The 14,246-nt window shown below is 39.1% G+C and overlaps 1 protein-coding gene across 12 annotated transcripts in view; it reads right to left on the bottom strand.

The window, feature by feature from the left end:
• The window catches only part of BLTP1 (bridge-like lipid transfer protein family member 1), a 303,862-nt gene that overhangs the window by 174,655 nt on the left and 114,961 nt on the right, over positions 1-14,246 (bottom strand). For all 12 annotated transcript variants that reach the window (XM_073641272.1, XM_073641320.1, XM_073641292.1 and 9 more), the window contains exons 21-26: positions 13,144-13,281; positions 9,107-9,283; positions 4,837-4,965; positions 3,743-3,862; positions 1,468-1,748; positions 149-399 (exon numbers count right to left, since the gene is read on the bottom strand). In XM_073641272.1, coding sequence (XP_073497373.1) covers positions 149-399; positions 1,468-1,748; positions 3,743-3,862; positions 4,837-4,965; positions 9,107-9,283; positions 13,144-13,281 — 1,096 coding nt within the window. The remainder of the gene's footprint in view (positions 1-148; positions 400-1,467; positions 1,749-3,742; positions 3,863-4,836; positions 4,966-9,106; positions 9,284-13,143; positions 13,282-14,246) is intronic.

The raw sequence follows: 14,246 nt of genomic DNA, 5'->3' as shown, positions 1-14,246 counted from the left end.
ATCTATGACACTTCTACTCCAGGTAGTAATACAATAGTTTTTCTTTAATTAACCATCTGTTCATGTACAATTCATTATAAATGCATAAGGTAAAGTAAGGAACACATTATGAAAACTGTAAAACAAATGGATTTATCATTATGCCTACCTTCCCCTGCTTTTGGCATTTCTTTAGTAATTATCCATTCATTAGGTTGCAGTAAAGACTGTCCGTAGAACATATCGGACTCAGCACTAGTGTTCGAAAATGCAGAGCTACTTGATGGTGTCAGCTCCTCCAATCTAAAAAAGTCGAGTCCTGTTGTGGTGCCACCAAAAAAACGACAGCCCCCTAGGCAACCACACTTATTTCTACTCCTCTTGTTCTTCACATTGTCATCAGGCCATAAGAACCATAGCCTAGAATGAAGATAAAATAAGAGATTTGTGAGGTTATAAAGTAGATGACAAAGCCAAAATAGATTCTCTTTTTTCATACATCTCCATAAGACTTTTGTTGCTCAGAGTCTTAAAGGGGTATTCCCATTTCCAAGATCATATCCCAATATGTAGTAGGTGTAATAATAATAATAATATTAGCAAATACTTACAATTAGAAATGTAGTATAGTTCTTCTGATTCGCTATGTCGCTTACCCCATGTGCAGGGCATTGCAGTAGCTTAGGTATCCATGGTTACGAACACTAAGAGCTGTCTAACTAACTGTCACTATATGATTGGTCATAACATGGATACCTAAGCTACTAGAATGCCCTACATTGGGTAAGCGACATAGCGAATCTGAAGAACTATACTAAATTTCTAACTGAAGGTATTTGCTAATCTAATTATTACACCTACTACATATTGGGATAGGATCTTGGAGATGGAAATACCCCTTTAAGATTGTATCATGGCTGGGTTACCACAACAAGTTCTCGGGAATAGAAGCAACTCTTTACTCTAAGAGTGTCAAACAATATCCATCTATGAAGATGGCAATACTCTTTACTAGTGTTTAGCAGTTCCCATTACCTATTTTATGTATAGCTGTCTCCTTGACAAGTGACGGCCCTTCCACATGTTGGTCAGGTCCAGATGTTTCCATCTTTCATTTACAAGACAGATCTACCTGACTCCTCCTTATGCATTGTGACCATTAAATTGAATTGCTATCCTTGATGGTCCAGCTGTAAACTGCTCATTTAGTGCCATCTTGCCTCACTTATGAATAGTATCAGTAAGGGACAATTGTGTGAGGGCAACTAAGTATGCTTCAGAAAACTGGAATCTAGCGTTAGCAAGCCATAATTCTTTGCTACGATACACACAATCTGTAACTGCAGTATACCATTTCTACATCATATTTAGACAATGACACTGAAATGCAAAAAAATTCAACATTACAAGAATATATGACATCTATAATCTCCATGGAATGCCTGCTATGGAGTCCACAAATGCCAAGAAATGTTCTGATTGACTCACCTTCTAGTCCTGCTGTCATGTGTTTCCAAAAACTGCCTTTGGACCTCATGTTTAGAAGAGTGGTCCGCAGCTAGGGCTATGTCCGCTGTGATGAGCCCCAAAACCAGAGAGCCAGTTTCTAGCCAATAGGCCCTACGTAAAACTGCAGGCTGGAGTCCCAATCTGCTACTGTCCAGCTGTTCAATGTACTGTCTCAGCTGCAAATCTTGAACCGCTGCACTAATACCTTCACCTACAGCTTGGTTGTGGAGATTACAATTTGCAAGCCGGATAGCACCCATCTGTTTAAAAAAAGGGTATTATGCTATAAAATATATCAAATGTAATAAGATCCAAAGCTGCAAATGTAGATGAAACTGTATTACCAAGTAACTACTTAATGTTTTTAATCGTTATTAGGATCCCAATGCCAAACGGTTACACGAAAATGAGAATCACACAAACAGGTGCATCTCACTAAATTAGAATATCATCAAAAAGTTAATTTATTTCAGTTCTTCAATACAAAAAGTGAAACTCATATATTATATAGAGTCATTACAAACAGAGTGATCTATTTCAAGTGTTTATTTCTGTTAATATTGATGATTATGGCTTACAGCCAATGAAAACACAAAAGTCATTATCTCAGTAAATTAGAATTCTTTGAAAAATGTTTTTAGTGAGATGCACCTGTACGTGGAATGTAAAAGTCACCAACAATGATCTTAGCCACTAAGACGCAGTACTTGAGAAAGTTGGCTATGTAAGTAAGAAGAACAAGTTCCTCCAAGTTTTGGAGTGAAGACATAGCAGACCCTTTGTCCTAGCATATTTCCACTTTTTCCTTATTTAAAATAGCTATCCCAGCTAAACTTTTTCCTGAACCTTTACCAATCTCTGCCTTCCATTGTTTCCAGCGGCGCTCCCGTCCTCTTCTGGACCACATGACTTCAAAGTAGCATTCATTAAGTATTTTAATACACTTACACTACATACATATTTAGAAAAATTATATTTAAAACCAGCTTTGAGGGTTTCTTTACATTACTTGGGTATCAGCCGTTTCCAGAACAGCTGGGTGGCTGGGAGCATCACTGCAGAAGGGAAAATCTAGAAAATACAGTGCTGAACAAGCACTACATCCATTTCTTTCTTAAAATCAATGAAAGTCACACCCCCAGCTATCAAAAAGTGATGGCATAATCTAGCAATAGCCATCATTTTATGAGATGGGAATACACCTTAAAGAATGATCTGGACAACCACATATTCCTTACAGAAGAAATGCAGTATTTAAGAGCAGAAGGTTTCATTTTAAGCAACTCTTTTCTCTTAAGAGTAGGTGCCCTAAGGAGAGGACCCTCATCTGTGAGGACATATGCCTCAACTAGACATATAGAACGTATTAGATAATAATTGAGTATTTAGTGATAAAGATGCTTAGCGGGCAGTATTTCCAATGGCTTTCTGCTGAGACATAAATGCAAAGACCCTACCTTAATGTTTGTAGCAAAGCCATGCCCGAACACGTAAATATACGCCCCCGGAAGAAATGTGAGGCGAAACGGCATCAAGGTGTGGGGAACACATGCTCACTGGAGCTTTAATTAACAAATAAGGTCCAAACTGATTAAGGTATACCATACTAGCTATATATTCCTATATACTTCTCTGGGTCTCTTGAGTATATTATTTCTATTATTGAGGTATTCATAATATGTGAACTATGCACCTGCACTTTGCTGTTTTGCATATTAATGGCTTGCATTTAACTATGATGTGAGTGAGATTGATACGCAGAGGATATATAATAGCACGGATATCCAACATACTAATATTATCATTCTAATTACATGCTCTTGCTGTCCTCTGCTTTCTACCTCTACCTAATAAATGCATGAATAGCACTGCCACCTTACCTTTATCTCTAACTAATGAATTCATGAATAGCATTGACACTTTAGATTTATAATCATACCTACTGTTATATGATCTATTTGTTTATTGCCCCCCAAATTTTTTTTTAGCATTAATTATGGTTATTATATTTATATATGGTAGATATTCTGTGACTGCAATCATCAGTTATCATTAGTAATAACCATTTTTGAGGGTATCCCTGTTTTTTAAATATATTTTAATTATTCTCTAATAAAATAATTTATTTTTAAATATTGCACATATGTCTCTTCCTTATCCTGGGGCTATATACATACCCAGGTTGTGTTTATTAGATGTTCATGAAGTAGTATGCATTAATTATATCTAGGACCAGTTGTTTAAATAAACCTACCTTAATGTTTGTGGCACAGCCATGCTCGACCACGTAAATATCGGCACCGTCAGCCGAGACACGAGTCATTCTATACTTCAAGTCGTCTGCCGAAAGGCAAGGGCCCGGATGACAGCTCAGCTTTGGGGAAAAATAAACAAATAAAAATAACCAATAGTTAAAGGGAATCTGTCAGTAGAATCAACCCTCTTTAGCAGTCTATATGGGCACAAAGGTCATAGGAAGCCGAAAAAAATGATACCTTGATGTCTGCGGTCCGATGAAATCCACGTTTTTTTAATATGTAAATGAGCTGCTCAGGACTATGGGCCAGAGACTGATTTATATTAGAATCTGCCTCCAGAGATTACTTTTAATAAAAGGAGGGGTTACCAGTGTGAGAAATATAATGGCTGCTCTCTGCTCTCCTGGTCTCACTGCAGAGCTGTGTGTGATTAAATCTGACACATCTGCTGGTTCCTCTGAGCTTCAGCTTCTCTCTCACAGGCAGACAGTGGTGTAATATTGTTACAATACAGGAGAGCTCAGAGAGCTGCAGCAAATGTGTTTGTAAGAAGACAAAGTTTAGTTCTGCTGTTCTAAGTCAGTTACATGTCTCACACTGGTAACTCCTCTCTTCACTATGGGGGTGTGTGGCTTACAGGGTAATAATGTAGAGCAGCCCAAACACATGTCTCCTTGTTCTCAAGCTGGCCGCCGATGGAGAAGCATGTGACCAGACCTGTCCACGAATTTCCTAGGTGCAGTGTTTTTGAACTGGAGGATACTGATGGCCAGGTGTGCTCACATGCTCTTCCATCAGCAATCATTTTGGGAATAGGAGGTCTGTGCAGTCTGTGAGGCAGGTTGTACTAACCAAGAGGAACGGCACTGGACTTGCAATACCTATACATTAGTTAGTACTACAAAATGTTCTTATGTTTTGGAATAAAAATTCTTGAATACAAATTTCTAAAAAAAATAAAAATAAAAACAACAATAATAAAAACAATAACAATAATAATAACAATAACAACGATAATACAAAAACAACCTATGTTTTTGCCATTTATTTTGTATCCACATTCTTACTGTAAGTTTGAAGTAACACTCACCTTGGCATCACAAAACCTCCGATCAATACCGTGCTGGCAGATCACCAGAGACTTTGGCCTCTCCAGCTGGAACTCATTACACACAACATGGAACACAAAGGTCTGCCCCCAATGCAGCAGGCACGCCAGCTGTAAGACAGCAGGTCACTTACATAGTAAGGACTATGGCAGTATAATCCGCGATAACAATATTACAGAAGTAAGAACATACTGGCACAGCTTACCAATTCAAAGGAGATTTATCATTGCAGCTATATAATGTAACCCTGGACTCCCACACTATTATATTACAAGTTACCTGCTTCTACATTAAGACTTTCAAGATTGAGGGCTTTTAATATGGATTGTTATATTTATCCCTGTTTATTAATAGTAACTGCATTTTTGTACAAACAACCTCGGGTTCCTAATGTCCTGTGGTCACCTGCGGCCCAGCACTTTCTGATAAATAGGAAAAGTAGGTTACATTCCCCTTCCCACACACTTTTAAATCAATTTTCATCTTCTTTTAGCCAATTTGTGGAAAAGGCACACAGCTGTGATATTTCGCAGTACAATTTAAAAGCTGGATGTTTGCATCTAAAAATTCAATATTCCATCAGTGAAGAACCATTACAGAGCATAAAAGGTGACATGATATGGTAGAACTCAAAGCAAAGAAAGTTTTCATCCCCAAATTGTAATGGAGGATGTGTTTATGTTTACACCTACCAGTGTTTCTTCCGTTAGCACAGATAGCATACGTGCCAAGAAGAAAGTATGGATATGATCAAATAATATGCGTTATAAAACTAATCCTTTTGTATAACACACTGCTTAAAAAACACATGATGATAAAAACACATGAAGTGCCGACCAGATAAAAAAGAATCCAAAGAATCTACACAGAAAAAGTAGACGCATGTGTGTCCGAAACGCGTTGGACGTTATGGGAGTCCAGGTACTATGACATTTATTTTTGATGTCTTTTTCCTTCCTGTAACTCCTTATTTGAGGTCATGGCATACCTTTGCTACTACTAATTTACTACTGAGCACAGTGGCTCAGTGGTTAGCACTGTAGTTTTGCAGCGATGGGATCCTGGGTTCAAATCCCACCAAGGACAACATCTGAAAGGAGTTTGTATGTTCTCCCTGTGCTTGTGTGGGTTTCCTCCGGTTTCTTCCCACACTCTAAAGACATACTGATAGGGAATCTAGATTGTGGGGACAGTGATGATAATGTCTGTAAAGTGCTGTGGAATTAATGGTGCTATATAAGTGAGTAAATAAAATAATAAAATAAACAAATAATAATAAATAAATGATCCATTTGGATCTATGAATGCTTTCTAGTTTTCAGATGATTTTCTATATTGAAGCATTGTGCTGTTGATGCTGTAGCATTATTCATAGTCCAGAATGGATACAGAACGTCCCACCTTCTGCATTTTCTGTGTGGATACATTTTTAATCTCGTCTGCACTTCATGCGTTTTTAATCAGTATTTAATTAAAAATGTATATGTGTTATAGTGAATATTGCTTGGTCGTATCCATGATTTTTTGGCAGGCGTAGTATACTGATACAGTGCTGGCCACAAGTATTGGCACCCCTGCAATTCTGTCAGATAATACTCAGTTTCTTCCTGAAAATGATTGCAATCACAAATTCTTTGGTATTATTCTCTTCATTTAATTTGTCTTCAATGAAAAAAACACAAAAAGAATTGTCCTAAAGCCAAATTGGATATAATTCCACACCAAACCTAAAAAAGGGGGTGGACAAAAGTATTGGCACCCTTTGAAAAATCATGTGATGCTTCTCTAATTCGTGTAATTAACAGCACCTGTAACTTATCTGTGACACCTAACAGGTGTTGGCAATAACTAAATCACACTTGCAGCTAGTTAAAATGGATTAAAGTTGACTCAACCTCTGTCCTGTGTCCTTGTGTGTACCACATTGAGCATGGAGAAAAGAAAGAAGACCAAAGAACTGTCTGAGGACTTGAGAAACCAAATTGTGAGGAAGCATGAGCAATCTCAAGGCTACAAGTCCATCTCCAAAGACCTGAATGTTCCTGTGTCTTCCGTGCGCAGTGTCATCAAGAAGTTTAAAGCCCATGGCACTGTGGCTAACCTCCCTAGATGTGGACGGAAAAGAAAAATTGACGAGAGATTTCAACGCAAGATTGTGCGGATGGTGGATAAAGAACCTCGACTAACATCCAAACAAGTTCAAGCTGCCCTGCAGTCCGAGGGTACAACAGTGTCAACCCGTACTATCCGTCGGCGTCTGAATGAAAAGGGACTGTATTGTAGGATACCCAGGAAGACCCCACTTCTTACCCCGAGACCTAAAAAAGCCAGGCTGGAGTTTGCCAAAACTTACCTGAGAAAGCCTAAAACGTTTTGGAAGAAAGTTCTCTGGTCAGATGAGACAAAAGTAGAGCTTTTTGGGAAAAAGCATCAACATAGACGGTACAGGAAAAAAAAAGAGGCATTCAAAGAAAAGAACACGGTCCCTACAATCAAACATGGCGGAGGTTCCTTGATGTTTTGGGGTTGCTTTGCTGCCTCTGGCACTGGACTGCTTGACCGTGTGCATGGCATTATGAAGTCTGAAGACTACCAACAAATTTTGCAGCATAATGTAGGGCCCAATGTGAGAAAGCTGGGTCTCCCTAAGAGGTCATGGGTATTCCAGCAGGACAATGACCCAAAACACACTTCCAAAAGCACTATAAAATGGTTTTAGAGAAAGCACTGGAGACTTCTAAGGTGGCCAGCAATGAGTCCAGACCTGAATCCCATAGAACACCTGTGGAGAGATCTCAAAATGGCAGTTTGGAGAAGGCACCCTTCAAATATCAGGGACCTGGAGCAGTTTGCCAAAGAAGAATGGTCTACAATTCCAGCAGAGCATTGTAAGAAACTCACTGATGGTTACCGGAAGCGGTTGTTCGCAGTTATTTTGGCTAAAGGTTGTGCAACCAAGTATTAGGCTGAGGGTGCCAATACTTTTGTCTGGCCCTTTTTTGGAGTTTTGTGTGAAATGATCAATGATTTGATTTTTGCTTCATTCTCTTTTGTGTTTTTTCCTTGCAAGCAAATTAAATGAAGAGAATAATACCAAAGAATTTGTGATTGCAATCATTTTCAGGAAGAAACTGAGTATTATCTGACAGAATTGCAGGGGTGCCAATACTTTTGGCCAGCACTGTATATGCATGAGACTGTTCTAAACATCAGGACTTAAAGGGAACCTGACATGAGATTCATATTGCCCGAAACAAAGGCAGCATGGATCAGCGATTGGCTGAGTTATTGCAGCCATGTATGTTTCACTTTGAAATGCTATAGTGTTTCAGAGAAAATATACTTTGTCATAGACATCCAGATCTCTCCCTATGTGTGTGTATAGGGAGTTACCTGTCAGTTTAGGCGAGCAGCGTGGGGAGAAGCTACTGGGGACCAGCCTCATGCAAGACATAAAGACCCGAGACAGCTACAGCAATGCAGAGTAAATCACACACAAACGCAATAACGAAGCCAGTGTACGATTCATGCTGCCCATGGCTGCCATTCCATAAAACTCTATAGGAGATACAGAATGAGTGAGTGTGACACACAGTTTCCATATATTCTATAGATCTATATAGAGCAACCCAGCACATGTGTGGCCATCATAATGATCAGTGGGGGGCTCAAATGGTAGGGTCCCCACCAACTTAATTCAGCATCTATAGATGATAAACAATATTCTTTAAAGAAGCACTCATCACAATTTTTAACCTATTAATATATTGCAATCATCATCATGTTATATAGCACTGTGTACTGACAATTGCTCATTTTGCCTTTCTACCCAGTTAATTTGTCTCTTTTCCATTAGGTCTATGACATCACGTGATTAGAAACTGACTAGCTGAATCCTTCTAAGCTCTATGTAGAAACAGGAGGTCAACTTTCCATGTATGAGACATAAGTCACTGCAAAAGTCAATGGCCGGGGGATGAGAGCAGCTGGGTCAGGAGTTGAAGAGGGGAATGAAATACAGTGACAAGAGACTTCCAGTTTCTACACAGAGCAAAGAGAAGAAGAATTATCTGGGCAGAAGGGCAAAATGAGCAATTGTAAGAACACAGTGCTGTATAATATGAGGACTGCAATATATTAAGAGGATAAAAACTTTGATGGGAGGAGGAGTGCTTCTTTAAGGGATGAGATGTTGGCATTTCTTTTTAATTTCCTTCATTTAGTGTTTCTCTGAGATGTTGGTATACTTACTTGCGGTGTGGTGACCATTGCACTGAGAGAACCAGCCTGAACATCAATCAGCCATGCATATTCCAGAGTATCGGCACCTAAGGGAAGGCCTTCTGCAGAGAACATTGCATGCGCCCGTAACTGTAAGCCAGAGAGGCTAATGTGACCTTCTCGAAGCATCCCATCCACTGCTGGCCTCTACAGCAAATACAGACATAACAAACATAACAAAAAGCATGTCATTTGCTAATTCTTCACAACAACAGCATAAATTAATGGGCTTGTAAACATTTACTACAATTAATCTTGCAAGAATGCAGCAAAATTAAGTCAAACTGACCTACGATCAATGGAATTATCTGGCTTCGCTCAATCTACATACGTTCAAAAGTCTGTGTTAATTAATTCTAATCATACATCCTTATTGCAGGGGATGAAGATTTATCTTGTAAACAGATCGCTCCAAATCCTTTGCTTCTCTTTATACAAAAGTGGTGAATGTTAATTTACTATGTTTTTCAGCCTTTGCTTCCTCCATAGAACCTGATTGCTTGCAATAGGCAGTTCCTTCAAATTTACTTTGCACTAATTTTGATAAACCTCTCATCTTAAGCCGAAAATGACCAAGCACCGTAAATTTGGGATCTGATCCAACGTCAGATCAAGTCATGCTAGAGGTTGACAAAAACAGTCGTGGACATAAAAGAGATGACAGCATCACTTATGTCTTTTCTTCTGTGGTATGTACAGTGAAGGAAATAAGTATTTGATCCCTTGCTGTTTTTGTAAGTTTGCCCACTAACAAAGACATGAACAGTCTATAATTTTAAGGGTAGGTTAATTTTAACATTGAGAGATAGAATATCCCAAAAAAATAAAAAAAAATCACATTGTATAAATTAGACTAATTTATTTGCATTTTGCAGTGTGAAATAAGTATTTGAACCCCTACAAACCATTATGAGTTCTGGCTCCTACAGAGCAGCTAGACGCTCCTAATCAACTCGTTACCTGCATTAAAGATAGATGTCTTACATAATCACCTGTATAAAAGACTCCTGTCCACAGACTCAATTAATCAGTCAGACTCTAACCTCTACAACATGGGCAAGACCAAAGAGCTTTCTAAGGATGTCAGGGACAAGATCATAGACCTGCACAAAGCTGGAATGGGCTACAAAACCATAAGTAAGACGCTGGGTGAGAAGGAGACAACTGTTGGTGCAATAGTAAGAAAATGGAGGAAATACAAAATGACTGTCAATCGACATCTATCTGGGGCACCATGCAAAATCTCACCCCAATCATGAGGAAGGTGAGAGATCAGCCTAAAACTACACAGGGGGGGGGGGGGGACTTGTTAATGATCTCAAGTCATATGGGACCACAGTCACCAAGAAAACCATTGGTAACACATTACACCTTAAAGTTTTAAAATCCTGCAGTGCCCGCAAGGTCCCCCCGCTCAAGAAGGCACATGTGCAGGCCCGTCTGAAGTTTGCCAATGAACACCTGGATGATTCTGTGAGTTATTGGGAGAAGGTGCTGTGGTCAGATGAGTCAAAAATTGAGCTCTTTGGCATTAACTCAACTCGCCGTGTTTGGAGGAGGAGAAATGCTGCCTATGACCCAAAGAACATCATCCCCACTGTCAAGCATGGAGGTGGAAACATTATGTTTTGGGGGTGTTTCTCTGCTAAGGGCACAGGACTACTTCACCACATCAATGGGAGAATGGATGGAGTCATGTACCGTAAAATCCTGAGTGACAACCTCCTTCCCTCCGCCAGGACATTAAAAATGGGTCGTGGCTTGGTCTTCCAGCAAGACAATTACCCAAAACATACAGCCAAGGCAACAAAGGAGTGGCTCAAAAGGAAGCACATTAAGGTCATGGAGTGGCCTAGCCAGTCTCCAGACCTTAATCCCATAGAAAACTTATGGAGGGAGTTGAAGCTCCAAGTTACCAAGCGACAGACTCAAAATCTTAATTTACAGATGATCTGCAAAGAGGAGTGGACCAAAATTCCTCATGACATGTGCGCAACCCTCATCATCAACTACAAAAAAAGTTTGACTGCTGTGCTTGCGAACAAGGGTTTTGCCATCAAGCATTGTGTTGTTTACCAGAGGGATCAAATACTTATTTCTCACTGCAAAATACAAAAACATTTATCTAATTTATACAATGTGATTTTCTTGATTTTTTGGAGGATATTCTATCTTTCGATGTTAAAATTAACCTACCCTTAAAATTATAGACTGTTCATGTCTTTGTCAGTGAGCAAACTTACAAAAACAGCAAGGGATCAAATAATTATTTCCTTCACTGTATAGTGCTCAGTAAGCACTATGTACTGATGCTTCAATTGGACCCAGCGATCCCATGATCGCCGGGTGTCTGCCCAGCAAAGCAGAGCTGCTGGGTCCTAGCAGACCTGGATCAGCTTTGTCAATGTACTGGGCTGTTTTACTTTTTGGGGCATCTAGGATTCTTAGAGGAAACCAAAAATAAAAAAATGATGTCCCTCCCAAAAATCCTTCCTTACAAACTAAGAAAAGTTTTATGTTTTTACATTAAATAAAATTATTACAAAGAAATAACAAAAGTCCCATACAAATTAGGTATCCACAAGACTATAATAACCTGAAGAATTCAATCAACTAGTTATTTAGTGTGAAATTTGAATTGTAAAAATAAATAAATAACTAACACAAAGAATAACAAAAAAATATATAGCTTTTTTGGCATTCCAAAAACAATTAAGAAAATAACATTGTAATTTATATGTACACCAAGAATGCTGAAAAAGAATACAATTTCTCCTGCATAAACAAGGCCTCATACAACCACATTAGTAAGAAAAAAAAATTATAGGAGCTGAAATGTGGAAGGGCAACAAACGAAAAAAAAAAAAATTGGCTGATCATAAAGACCTTTTCAGGCTAGGGCATTGAACGGGTAAAGAAGGTCTTAACCTAATTCAGCACAGTTGTACATGCACCATTGTACCTAGCGCTGTATAATTTCTCATCATATCCTTCTAAACTAAAGTGAACAGTAGAAATAAATTGTGTGATCTCAGGGCCAGCCTGGCAGTGCCAGAGGATCATACTGTTACTCGGCTGCCCCATTTAGTTAGTAGCCTAATAATAAAGATGCTACTCTCACAGCAAGTAATTACTTCCCCACACATCTCTTGAGGTTTCCGTACGTTTTTTACTCCACTTTAGGAAGTTTCAGAAAGGCACTAATTGCCTCGTCTTCAAGACTTGCCGTTTTCTCCTGTGTCCACTCAATACACAAAACATGACCTAAACAGAACTGCTCATGATTAGATTCTTATTTAATAAGTAATTATATGGATTTTTGCAATGTAAATGTATGTTAGTAATGTGATGTCTGTGTTTGGGCAGGCTAGCTATGTACTTACAGGAAAGTAGATAAGCCTTGCTGTAATAGAGCCCCTAAAAACCAGCATTTAAGGCAATGCTACAATATTAGGGAAAACATGTAATTTGCAGCAACTCTGTAAAATATGTGCTAGTAGATTTTCTCCTATAATAAGCAGAAGCTATTCCATAAAGTAGGGAAGATACAATGTATTCCCCGTGGCCTTCCTGTAACCCTTCTGGAGACTCATCAAGCGACAGCAGAAATTGGTTCAGATGATGAGAGGTAACCAATATCATTAAATATCTATTTTATAGCTTATATTTCAATGACTTCAAATGTAAAACAGAGCACGTGATTTTTTTTTCCCCTAAACATAGTGTACAATGCAATATTTTGCATTATTTAATGCCCAATGGCAATGGATCAATTGTATATTCTCAAAAAAGCCAAAGAATCCCACAGAAAAAAAGGTAAATGCAAGTCAGGGAATAGTCACTGACCCATAGGAATGATGCACATGAACTGAATGTATAACATAAGGGTGGAATAATGACGGGTGATTAGGATGAAAAAGAACAACTTACAAAACTAAATGACCCATGAGACTTATTTATATGGAGATTTACATGGAGAGGCACAAATGCAAACAGCTTCTATATACCTGATAGTTGTCATTTACAAAGATGTACACAGGAGACAGGACAAGCTGAAGGAAAGTCTCTCTGTATGTTTTCTTCATCTCGAAGCAGAGCCTCTCAAGATAACTAGTTGGGCAATCTGGTCCATCATTACCGCAATGCTGGGAAAAAAACAGAAACATGGTAACTAAATATACATATGCAACCTTCATACACATTATATTTAGACAAGTATTCACATTACCATAATTCATTACTAATTATTAAAGGTATACCAGTGATGTTTCCTATATAGTGCCTAGTAAAAAAAAAGTGACACCAAGCTACATGATAGAAAAGTAGAACAACCCCACTTTCAACATTTTAAAACAAACTCGTCTTCACTAAACACTGCATCTACTAACACTGGCGAAGCTAGAGTCCAATGATCCCTGGTACAAAATTTGTACCTGGGCCCCCATCTGCATGTTGGTCAGATGGTCAGGCCCTTGTAGCATTCTTGATCCTAAAATAACATAAGTGTTGCCCCCCCCATGCAAAGATGTCCCCCATTCTAGCTCTTTCCTGTAACAATGTCCCCATCATTACCACTTCCTGTAATAATGCCCCCCACACTGGGCCCATTCCAGTAATAATGTCCTCCATCCTGGTTCCCTTCCAGCAATAATGTCCCCCATCCTGGTATACTGTCCCTCAATCTGTGACCCTTCCAGTAATAATGTCCCCTATCCTGGGCCCCTTCTTGGTATAATGTTCCCTGTTCATCTGCTTTTTTCCAACACATTTAAAAAAGAAAAACAATTCTTCTTATCTTCCTCCGCTTCCACGAAGTACGGCTTCCTCTTCCAGAGCTGGCGCAGAGGCAGGCAGCTGACTTCGGTGTACTAGCCACGGGTGGCACATGATGTCACTGGAATGTGCCATCCGTGACAGGCACGCCATCAGCTGCTGGCCTCTGATTGGCCAACGGCATGTATTGCAGTGGAGGGAGCTGGTGGACGCACATCCTGCTGAAATAGGCGCTGGCATCAGTGGGCCCTCCTCTCCCTCTCTGTGATAGTTGCACCCCTGTCTACTAATAACCTTACATAGGATAAATTTAGAGATATAGAACAGGATTATAGGG

This window comes from Phyllobates terribilis, unplaced genomic scaffold, assembly GCF_046119375.1.
Source record: "Phyllobates terribilis strain yellow unplaced genomic scaffold, ASM4611937v1 Scaffold_1__5_contigs__length_1240528914, whole genome shotgun sequence".
Classification (NCBI taxonomy): domain Eukaryota; kingdom Metazoa; phylum Chordata; class Amphibia; order Anura; family Dendrobatidae; genus Phyllobates; species Phyllobates terribilis.
This window is presented reverse-complemented; position numbering and strand designations above follow the sequence as displayed.